General features: G+C 58.6%; 1 protein-coding gene across 1 annotated transcript; it reads left to right on the top strand.

Annotated features, from left to right (window-relative positions):
- Positions 1–8,513: 8,513 nt before the first annotated feature.
- A1Q1_00233 (bud site selection-related protein) lies at positions 8,514–9,278 on the top strand (the record flags this gene model as incomplete). The annotated part of the gene is made up of 5 exons (XM_014326561.1): positions 8,514–8,572; positions 8,741–8,824; positions 8,874–8,993; positions 9,041–9,181; positions 9,230–9,278. 5 exons carry the CDS (start codon positions 8,514–8,516, stop codon positions 9,276–9,278), a joined length of 453 nt encoding a protein of 150 aa, XP_014182036.1.
- Positions 9,279–12,162: the final 2,884 nt, after the last annotated feature.

Here is a 12,162-nt window from a genome sequence, read left to right as displayed (position 1 = left end):
CGTGCGGTGCGGTGCCGCTGCCGCTGCGTGCCGGGCCGCCTGCATGCGAGGATCACTCACTCGCGCACACATCAAGACCCAAGGGCAGACATGGCACGCCAAGGGCTGCAAGCCGCTGCAGGGGCTGCAAGGGCCGGGCAGCACGTCTGCATCAGGCTGCATCAGGCTGACGCAGGGGCGCGAGGGCCACGGCCGGGAGCTCTGACTGTTGTGTGCATGCTGCGCGGACTGATCTGCAGGTTTGTGGCAGAGGATCACGGATCACAGATCACAGATCACAATGTGGCAGCCAACCACAGTGGGCGAGTCACCGGATCTCGAGCACGCAGACGTCAGACGTCACGGACATCGGCGTCAGAAGCCGTTGGCAAAAGCAGGTGGTGTGCTCGTTATTACAGGGGTGTCGGCGTCTTGCGAGAGGGGCAACACCAGAGGATCGGGTATTGGGTACGGTACGGTGTATGCTTGATGGAAGCTTGAGCTTGCTGGGATATTTCGGGCATCTGGCATGCGCTTGCGGCAACGGACATGCGTGATTGGTGGGGTTCGGAGTGGATTATCAAGCTCTCTGGCACAAACGCAGATGACCGGCTAACTGGAGATCTCCTCGTTCGCCGCATGCTGCCTGCGGACACCTTTGCATACCAGCCGTATCAGCAGGTAAACGTAAGCCTGTTCAGGGACGGACCAGGATAGATCTCAGGGTGCCCCTCTAATTGGGCCCTCTGGCCGCCGGCCGGGACAGAAGGGAGAGAACAAGGGACACGGAGGACCCGAAAGGGCGCAAGGGAAGGGAGAGAAGGGAACGCAAGGGAAGACTAGGGAAGGGCCAAGGGGGAATGCATGGATCGCGTCCTTGGGCGGGATGCCTGCGCTTGCGCCAGCGCACCAGCGAACCGCCGGCGGTGCTTTGTTTGGCTGTATGATGGGGGCGAGGGGGCCAGGGCAGGGAACGAATGGGGGGCCACAGAAGGCTCCCTAGCTCCTGCGGCTCTGACGCTGTGCGGCCATCAGCACCAAAGCACCGAAGCACCACCACCCCAGCAAAGCGAGCGATGACGCTGGCGCTCCTCCAGACCTTCTGGCGCGCCGCCGGACCCTGCCCTCTCACTGCGGCTGCGTGCCTCAGCGGCTTCTGTGCCTTTCACGGTGCCTTTGCCATCAGCCCAGCGGAGCTCTCAACTTTGTTACGCTGACGGAGTCGCCGAGCAGCCGAGCGGAGCAAAGGTGCAAGGTGCAACAGGCGCGAGCGAGCGTGCGGAAGGCGGATATACAGCGACACCTACGCCGCAGCGCTTACGCTTAATGTGGTGCTCGTATGCGCGCCCCGCCGTCCGATTATAGACATTTTGGAACCCGTGCAAAGTGCTTCATTTGGTGGGGGTAAATGTTCGAGAATTCGCGGACTCGTTTCGCTCGCGCTCGCTCGGCATGGACACCTTGGACGTGCACATGCACCACCCATTGCGACAGCGACAGTGCTGCGCTGCGCTTACTGCTCGACCTGCTGGCCAGCCCCACGGAATGAACAGCGACTGCCCCGGCTGCGTGCGCCTGCGTCTGCATGCAGCGGCCCTCGGCCCCGCCCCCATACACCCATCCACCCCGTAACGACAGTTATGACGTCGGCATCGTCATAGCGACTTAGCCCTTGCTCGGCACCCAGCGCCGGCGCTCGCCGGTTGGCACATTCGCCATCTGGCTGCCTCGCATTGGTGCATGTTTGGCAGACAACGCGGGTAATGGGGGCGGTTATGCGCGGCTGGGTGCGCTGCCATGTCTACAAGCGAACATGGCTGTGCCGACTAGCGCGCAGAGATACCGTGCATTGGTGTGGCATCGTGTGCCACCTCGTGTGCTGGCGTGTGCAGTGCGCACCTGGCCTTTCAATGCCAATTCAGTGCTTGATCCTATGTGATCCTTACTGATCATTTGTGATCCTGTGTGATCATTCAGTCGCGCCCAATTGTGGCAGTCACCTCTGGGACGTCTGCCCTATGTCTTCCCCGCGTAGCGGGCAAAGCGGGCACCGCGGGCCGACGTACCAAGAGTGTCGTATCTACGGCCTGCGTTGCACGTACCTGGCGCTCTGTCTTCCCCCTGAGTGCTAAGTGGAGAAGACGGAAGACGCGTTTCGAAGTCTTTCCGGATCTTCTGCGTTTGGAAAGGTCAGAAACTTCTGCACAATCGAGGCCCCATGATCACCACATCTCGGCTGCAGCAGACCCATGCAGCGCTCATCTTTGCCGACGGAGTGACGGCGAATCGCGGAGTCGAGTGGAGCCAGAGACACCGGGAGCTGCCGACGCCTCGTCCCTCGTCTGCCAAGCCACCTGCTCCCAGCCATTGAAACAAGCCACAGCGCTCCCGACACCGACACGCCCCTGTGTTGGTGGAACACGTCCGAGCACGGGTGGGTTGTGGAATGCGCTCTGCCAGCGGAAGCTGCAAACTAGGCAAGAGCGGTGCAGAGCTCGGCGACACGGCGGGTCGCCGGGCTCGAGCACAGAGGCCAGCGTCATCCAACACCGAGAACTCGGTATCTTCCCTCCCGTCACACTCCGGCGACGTGCCACCGTGCCAGACGTGCCGTACGGAACGCGTCGAGTGCTGTGCGGTGCCGTAGCGTGCCCACTTGATTCTATTGCGTGCCTCTGACCAAATGTGGACCAAATGTGGAAGAGTGGGGAAGAGACTGCATCAAGTTCATTCTCGATCACAGCCCACCTCATCCCCCGTTTCCGGGCTCAAACCCGCCCCGGAACGTAACTTCTGCATTCATGCATCTCTGCGAAACACACAAGGCATGCAAAGGTCCCAAAGCGGCACATGCATACTGAGCGCGTACTCCCGCGACGACGGCACAGGTACGGCCCACACCAGGACTGGCGACAAGCGAGTCGTGGATCCCGGCGTAAGTGGGGGCGGAGACTCCGGCAACGGCTCCCCCCACCGTCAGCCGGCGCCCGGGCTCCAGACTCTCCAGGCTCGGCCGCGTCGCGTTGCGGCGCGCGGCGTGCGGAATGGACGAATGCACCCGCCCATGCATGGGCCGGTGCGACGTGGCAGCAGGAGAGTGTCTGCTTGCAGTGCAATGTTTGGTGCAAATTTTGGCCAACTATCTAGGTGAGGCAGCTCGGTTGCGTATGGTGATGCGTGATGCATATCCGCTACGGTCGTGCTGTTGAATGCCGATGGTGATCTAGGTGTGCATCAAGGTTACCGTTGTTATCTATCCTGACGCCTGACGCCAGCAGGATGCGTACGAGTTGAGTCGGGATGCATCCTGAACTATGTGCCGGCGGCATCGTTGAGGCTAAGTGCAAGGTCCTGTGTGACCGCTGTTCTGGCGTCGGCCTGAGGGTGGTGAGGAACGTAGGTCAGGAAGGGGAACTTGGCCACGGGCTGACCTTAACTTCGAGGGCGGCGAGGGACGCTGCCATGATCCTGACGCAGTCAGCACATATTGATCGAGTGTTGCAGCGGGAAAACCAGGTGCAGCGGATCACAGGGCTGAATTACTCATGTCTGCGTCGATGTTGCAGGTATGCGCCGCCGTACCGAGGACCAGCTCTGAAAAAGGCGCGGATACCTGATGCGTCCTGATATGACCTGATCTGACCTGAGAACGATGCCGGCGGCAGTGTTATAGTGGATGCGGACCTGAGTTGGTGTTGCATGACCTGAGAAGAGGGATCGACAATGTTGTCAGGACCTAGGAAGCATCGGGTCGAAAGGCGACGTACGTCCTTATCCAGGAATGCAGGTTGCGTTCAGGTCATCAAGGTTGTTTGTCTTTGCAGATCAATGCCGCGATTTCCCTTAGATAACACTTTCGGCGCGGACCTGGGTTGCAGCCTGGACCTGAGCGCCTGAGCAGCGTTGCGCGCTACGCCTTAGCTTTGCGCGACGAGAACCCAGGTGCAACAGGCGCCAGGCCACCAGGCGACGGGCGAGGGTCGGACCCTGTGCCATGAGAACCTCAGGCCTCAGGTCACTTCAACCCTTCCTGGCCTTCTGGGCGGAATTGATTTTCGTCTCCTGGTGTATCCTAGTCTTTCGGTCCTGGCCATCCTGTGCTTATGATTCTGCGTCCCTTCCCCTTCGTACTTTCGCGTCGGTCCCTTGCGCTAAGCTTCTGCAGATCTTCTCCTTGAGCTCGTGGAAGAGTGACTCACCCACAACTTTGGGTCAGAATCAGCAAGGTTCGGCAACCCTCCCAGCCCTCTGCGACAGGGCTTCGCCGCCTGCTGGGCTTGAGACACTCCTGATCAGGATCAACTAAGGCTGCTGCACGCTAGGCTCCGCCGTTACAGCATGCGAGATGTACGCAAACCTGAGTTCTGCATTTCGCCTCAGGATTAGATAACGGATAAGCCTCCTTGCAGAAGTGTATGCCGCACCGAAAAAGCAGTCGCGCCTCGGAACGACGAAAATGCAGCGGTGGCGCACGGGGCTTCAGCCGCTGCCAGATATAGCTCGAGGCCGGTAGCATCCTCTGCATACGTCCCTACACTGCAAACCTTAGCCGTGCGGCGTACGGCTGTGTCAGAGGCGTGCACAGGGCTGCAGGAAGGGAGACAGTCTGTGTGGGATTGTGCAGGGTACGCAGGCTTCTGGCTCGTTTCACCTTCGGTCCAGAAGTCAGAAGCAAAGATAACAGAAGCGATGAATCACAGTCCATCGCTTGTGCGCGTTGTGTGCTTTCGCCTCCTCCATTCTGACACCCCCAAGGCTCTCGGCCCGATCAACACCTCCCGCTGAGTCCTGATGTCATGGCTTCGCTGCTGTGTAGGTTGTCGAGTACCGTACCTTCCGCAGTTGTGATCACCCGTAGCTCACATACCTTCTGCGGTGACACTTGTGCCAGCGCTCCTCTAGCTGAGTCCTGGTGTATGCAAGTGCAACGTAGAGCAAGGGTGGTTGTTCGCAGTCCGATCAATGCTGCACTGCGAATACTGGAGGAGGTTGGCAGCATGGGCAAGTTAACAGGTAGGGGACACGCCTTTCTTCCGATCGACGTCAACCACACATTTTGCCCGGGGCCAACCCCGAGTGCTCGCGAGGCCTCGGGGTGTATTTGGCCTGCTTTTACCTGGCCAACCGCCAGTGTTTGGGCGCGGCAGCACGCGGGAACAGTGGCAGGCACTTGAACAACAAAGAAAACCCAGAAAGAAGTGACTCATTGAAAGGAGTGCCGTGCCCACACCTGCCTCCTCTCTTTGACCATCGTCTGTCCGTTCCCAGGAGAAGCTGGAAACTCTCATCAGCATTAAGCCACCTCTAATCGAGTACTCCCAGCTCTCATGTTCTCTGTAGTCCCACACGACTGTGATATGCTGAAAGTCATTTCGAGACCAGCAAGCTCAAGTGCTTGGCCCCCAATCGTCGACCAGCGTCCTCTCATACCGCCGCTGCGCAACCACAGAGACTAGGAAGGTCATCCCACATGAACGAGCCATCTGCACCGGTACTGCAGCACCCATTTCCACATGTCTGGGCTCTGATGACGAAGTCAAGAAGTCTCGAGTGCCACAAGCGGCCATGTCCGACGATCGCTTGGTCGGGATCAAAAAGTCTGACAGGACTCGTCTTCCTTCTGCCGTGTTTGTCTTCCTTCCCTCCTTGTTGCCTGCACCCTTCTTCTGCTTGCGCATTTCACGAGCACACGTCGACCGCAGGGCGCGCAGGGCGCCTTTCTGACCTCCAAAACAGGGCATGGTACTGAGATGTCCGAGGTTCCACGGATAGGAGACGGCCATCTTCCGACGACTGGGCGGCCCCCACTGACGTCGCAAGACAGAGCTCCGAGTCACCGTTGTCGAAGGCCACATTAATGCCGATGGCGCAAGACACACTGCGGCAGGCGTGATTGACAACCAGGACGACTAAAATAACACTGATAGAGGTACTTACAGCATGCCGCTCCTGCCGCGGCGGACACGAGCGACTTGAAACGAGCACTCCGGCGCCGGCGTTCCTCGATACGTCCGAACAGTGTTTATGCTCCAAGACAGTTGCCCCGCTTTCCTCATGTTCCAGCTACTGTACATGTGACAGTTCCAGAGTTTCTTGCTCCTGTTTACCGAAGTGTGCATCTGGCTGCTCTTGCGTTGTTGGAACGAACGAGGACGGTTCCACGGGCTCCTACTCCGCCGCGTCCTGCGCTCGGCGACGCACTCGGCCAAGTGGCTCGACACACCTGTTGTGTGAATGCACCCTCCCACACACACCCTGCGTGTCACATATTTACAAACTCGGACCAGAAAGGAGTAGATACCGTGGGAGAACGTGAATCTGCGAAGAGCGTCCTCTAATGCTGGGTCTGATCCACCCGTAACATCCTCACGACGATGTGACTCAATTCCTTCGCACCACAAGGAGTCCACTTACGGAGCAGACTCGCTCTCCCAACAATAACCGCAACGTTGTACTGACAGCAAGTCCCCCATATCCACGCGACATAATCAGTCAGCCGTACCTCGAAGCAATGCAGGCCAAATGCACCAAATACCACAAAAAACCTAGCATACCAACGTCAATGATATGAAACAACTGAATTTGTACAACAATCTACAAAGCGCATACGTCTACTGCGCGTCACGCTCATTCGCGCGCGCCCGTCGCGGCAGTGGTGCTATGCGACGCGGCGGCCGCTCGTGCCCCGGCACCTCGACATGGGGGATGAGGCGCTCCGACCGTCCGACGCCCTCACCCGTCTCGCGGGCACCCAGGCTCGCCTCTCGTCCCGAAGCCGCCTCCGCGGATCGCTCGCTCCGCTCCGGACGCTGAGGCCGGCTACGCGCCATCGACGCCCCGGCGACCCAGAAGTCGTCCTCCTCGTCCCAGGCATCGATCGTCTCCTGCCAAGTGTCGGGGAACACGACGCCGTCGCGGCGTGTATCCCGGTCCCGGTCGCGGCGCGCGATGCGCAACGCCGCCGCGCGCTCGTCCTCCGTCGTGCGATAGCGGGCGTGTAGTTCGTCAAAGGTGCGGGAGCGCGTTGCGTCGCTGCGTGGGCGGTTCTGGTGGAACCGCTGCCGGCGGCGCAATGGCGGGACGTCGGCTGGACGGGTGCGCGCAGCGTTCGCCGACTCCCATTCCTGAAGCCACGCGCTCGCCGAAGTGTCTGGCGACACGGACCGCGCGCGAGGGCTAGCTCGGGTCAGCTCGCGCGGCGGCTCGTCCTCTGGCGTAGCGGAGCGCGTGTGCGACGTGTGCACCCAGTTCCAACCAGTGCGCCATGGGCTGTCTGGGCTCTCGAGGGGAAGTATCTCCAGATCCCGCACGCCCTCCTCCTGCGACGACTCTGCGTGGCGGTGGTACGGATACCGCCGAGTCGGGTGGTCATGCGAGTCGAGAATGCGCAGCAGATCACTCGAATACGGTCGCAGGTAGTCGGCGCTCGTGTGGTACGGCCGGAACCGCCTAGAGTGTCGCGCGGCGGGCGTCCCCTCGCGCCGCGACTGGCCACGGCTCTGCACGATGGTCTGTGAACCAGTTAGCCTACGGCATGTTGAACTGCCCGCCTGTTGACGGCACGTAGCAAGTCTCAGCGTCCACACACACCGTCGTCATTGATTGATCAGGGGTCTGATCGGCAGGCTCAATGTTCCGACGGCAGTGCGACAATGACCACATATGGGTATGCGGCACGTTCCGCTTGCGCCCCCACCAGACGCCGCATACCGCTTGCGATCTTACTCTGTCATCGCTGAGAAGGTTCAACTCACCGAAACGAACGACTCCCAAGCTTCCCGAACGGCCAGATCGGAGCAGTCCATATCCTTCATGAGCGACTTCAACCGCATGTCCTGCTCATTGAAGATGCCCTGCGTGCGCTGATTCGGGGGGAAGACCTTCAGGCTACGTATGTCAGCTCGGCCAAGAATCCCCCAGAGTGCAATACCTAGTCGCAAGGTTCTAGTGCAAGGCATAACGGGCGGAGATGGAAAAGATGGCTCGGACAATCGCGCGCATGTCGCAAAGTCGCTGGTGGTGCACAAACCACACTCACTGGAGCGTCCTCAACGCCTGGAAGGCTTGCCTGTCGAGCTCGGCGACCGTAGGCTGTCCCATATTACTCAGACTGTCACAGACGACGCGTGGTTCGATAAAAGCACTGCACGGGTGACTGAGATGGCGAGATCAGACGCGTGCGAAAGTGGCGAGCGCGGTTGCGTTCGGCAGCGTTGGGCCACTGGGGGGATGGGGGTGCAGAGTGGGCCGCTGTCAATCCAGCAGTGGGTCGTAACTTCGTTCTAAGGCGTGTTTCGTACGTGTTACAGTTGGATGCGGTTTAGGGCACGAGACGGGATGGAGGATGTGAAAGAGGCGACGGCAAAGAGAGAAGTCTGGTCTGGGGTACATGGTCTTCTCCGCGTCCCGGCGGTCATGAAACACGGGCCACGTGGCTACACGTAATAAGCAACCCTTGTATCACGCCGATCGCCAGTCGCAAGATGTCATGTCAAGATTCTGTCATTGTTTTGGCGTTGCTCATACACTCCAGCATGCCCAAGATCCGCACCCAGAGGACGAAACCTCCCCCAGAGGGGTACGAGGATATCCGGTGAGTGATCAATTATCATTTGACGGTCCAGATCTTGGTTCCATGGTCGCGCGAGAGCCTCTGTGTTCTAGTTCGAGCCATACGCTGCTGCACAGTTCATTCAGAACCGCAGTTTTCCGTCACGATGAAAACTTCCTGCTATCGAGGCCTAGGCTTAGCTGACATCAGTGATATTCTTGAGGACTACGATAAGAAAATGCGCGATGCCGAGAACGAGAGCCATGAGGGCAAGCGGAAAGTGGAGTCTCTCTGGTGAGTGAATCTTATGCTGACATGTGTATAGCGGTCAAGCTAACCTCAGGCCCATCATGCGTCTGTCTCACGCTCGGTCAAGGTACATCTACGACCTTTACTACAAGCGCGAGCTCATCAGCCGCGAGCTGTACGACTGGCTGCTGAAGCAGGGCTATGCCGATGCTAAGTGAGTTATCTCAATCTGAGGTGGGATGGCTCGAACTGACAGGGCAGCCTGATCGCGAAGTGGAAGAAGCCTGGATACGACCGCCTCTGCTGTGTTCGCTGCGTTCAAACGCGAGACATGAACTACCAGGGTTCCACGTGTATCTGTCGAGTACCGAAGCCGGATCTTAAGAAGGGTGTCGTTGTCGAGTGTGTGACCTGTGGTAAGTGCTTCTTTAGGCTGGCTGAGAGCTTTAGAGCGTTTGGATTCGAGGTTCACCTCTTCCCTGTCAAGTGCTGCTTGTGAAGAGCTGTGCGCTCGCGTAGAAGTTTGCCCAGACTACCGTTCTCGCTGGCCATGCTAATTCATTGTGGACTTCCAGCTGACACTTCTCAGGATGCCGTGGTTGTGCGACTGGAGACTAATAGATATGCATTGTAACCCATGTATGAAGTATTCCCAGAACACTGTGCTGGACGCCAGGCTGTAGTCTGGCCGGTTAGGAAGCCGAAACACGGGTGACTCACCGACCTCGACCTCGAGTCGGACGCCGGAGGTGTCAGCAGAATAAGCAATGATTCGTATGCGACCATTCATGCGGCCAATGTAGGCCTGCTCCATATGAACTTGAAGCCTAGTAGCAAGATGCACAGGCCGTCAGTCGCCACCAGACGTGGGCAGTGCATCGACTGGAAGGTGCGGCTCGCCGTTTGTCCGCGCCAGCGTCCGGCTGGGGCACCGATCGTTCCTGAGATACCTGACTTTCGTGGCCGTTTCGCTAATCTTGGCTTCGTCAATTCCTTGCTCCTCCGTTACGCAACACGTTTCCACCCACGCAAGCTCACCACTTCGGACTTCCGACGCTGCTCTAAGGGCGCTCCGCAGCTTGAATTGGTCTCGACAACTGTGACCGTGGTCTCGGTCCCCTCACCTCCCCTCATCTCCATCCTCGGCATTTCCACTCGCTCGAACCGCTTCACGCTATGCCATGACACGGCCATCGACTGCAGTGATAGCTGCATCCCCTGCTCCTGTTCCGCCAGGCTCTGCGATACCTACCCAACAGGAGAAGAGCGACCCATGCAAGAGCACCTCTCAGGCGGTCATCGCCTTTAACCAAGCAGTCGGTCCCACAGGAGCGACTTCTCCGGTTCAGCCGTCAACGAGTACAAGCGCTGGAGCGGCGTTCACGCGAAGTCTGCTGCTGTTTCTGGGTGAGTGGCCTGGAGGCTACAGTAGGGGCCACAGCTGACAATCAGGTTTCATGTTCCGTCGACCTGGTAAACTGTTTCGACCCAATCGACGTGAGTTGCACCAGCTGGCTCAACTGACTTGCAGTTGACACTTGGGCTGGGCTACGACGACTGGCTGAGAGTGCGGATCAGAATCTCTCGCCGTCGTTTGTTCGCAGCATTTTCCACGCCAAAGGAGGTGTAAGTATCTGAGGAGCTGAGCAAATGTGGATCTAAGCTTGGGGTAGAGCTGACCGACGCAGCCGATCATCCTCGCTGCCACCCTTCTGCCTCCTCTGCTAGTCAACACGACGCTCGGTTTCCTTCTGTTCTCTTCGCACTCCCTCATCTCGCTGTATCTGGCGAAGCTCCCGTTCTTCAACCGCCACCACCACGATCCCAGCGATTCGAAGGACGACCACCCGCTTGCCCGAGATCCGCTCGGAGAAATCGATGGTGATTTCGGACAACCAGACGCTACCCCGGAAGATGAGAAGGACGAGGAGATTTCTCTGGAGAACATTATCCGAGGTCCTCGCTCGATTCCCAAGCATCCGACATTGCTGAGTGCGATTGCCGGAGCTGGAGCGGGAATTATCCAGGGCCTCGCTTTCACTCCGATTGAGAACATTGTGCGATTCCTCTCCCAGTCAGCGAGCTCCATCACCGTTCAAGTCACAAACTTCCTGCACCTGCCGACACCAAAGTCAGCCCAGGCGCTGGGACCGCCGGCGAGTTCGCCTCTGGAGGCATTCAAGAACCTTATCAGTAACAGTAGCTGGCACAAAACGCCTTCCTGGTGGATGGGCTGGCGATGGGCTGTTGCCAGAGATGCGTGAGTGGTGTTTAGATTGCTTACAACTGACAACAAGGTTCTCATACTCCATCTTCTTTGCGACCTTCGACCTCACTCGTCGCCTCGGCCTAAGGGTGAAGGCTGTGACTACCGCGCACGTGCTCGAGAACATGGTTGAGGGGGACAAGCTGAGCCCCGAGGACACGGAGAAGCTTCGGAAGGTTGTGAAAGAAACGGAAGCGATCGAGGCTGAAGTCGCGAAGGAGAAGTCAAACAAGGCAGTCATTCCCACTGGCCAACCTGGGGTACAAGGTGGTGTGGCTCCGACAAACGAGCACAAACATTACCAGACACCATACGGCTCAGTCCCGAAGGTCCCGAAGACGCTGACGCCTCTTGAGCAAGTCGCGGCCGCTCGGCCCCCGTCCGAGACCCCCACGGCAGCTCGTGTCGCTCAAGCTGTCACCATTGTCATGGGAGGCGTTGCTGCAGCGTCTGCTGCTGAGCTAGCCGGACGCCCTTTCCGGAAAGCACGGCGTCTGGCAATGCGAGCCCAGTTTGAGCGGACGAACTTGCCTGCAGGTACCCCAGTTGACTTCAAGCTGAAGCACCCTGTCCTTGCATTCTACAAGTCAAACGGGCTGAAGGGATTCTTCAAGACCGACAAACCGCCGCAGCCCCCGGCCAAGGGCTTCTCGGGCATTGCTCTGCGAATTTGCTCCAGGATCGGGTGGAGGATAGCAGCAATGGGACCGTGGGGAGCGGGATTCCTCATTTTTGCATGGATCGGAGGGGAGGTGTAGTCAGGCGCACCACAGCATTAAGCATAGCATCCGGTATAGACGTTTAGAATGTCGGTAGATAGCATCTTGTAGCCATTGTGCATTGGGTTTTACTCAACGAACGTGTGGGCGGGAGGCGGGCAACGGGCTGCATGTGATCTGAACATTACACAATGACGTTGTAAATTTACCTCCGCGAGAATCTTCAATCTTCGCGCCAAAGACACCACTAAGTCGCCAGTCATCTTGCTCGATTTGGCCTGGACAAGGCGATTGATTTTTGGTCCTCTGGTCACAATCGTCGGAACAAGGTCTCCCCTCTTTCACGACACATTACTCCCACTCCACACCTCCATTGTCCCCTGGTCCTCGCCTTGTTC

The sequence above is a fragment of the Trichosporon asahii genome (genome assembly GCF_000293215.1).
Source record: "Trichosporon asahii var. asahii CBS 2479 unplaced genomic scaffold scaffold00018, whole genome shotgun sequence".
NCBI classification, from domain to species: Eukaryota; Fungi; Basidiomycota; class Tremellomycetes; order Trichosporonales; family Trichosporonaceae; genus Trichosporon; species Trichosporon asahii.
This window is presented reverse-complemented; position numbering and strand designations above follow the sequence as displayed.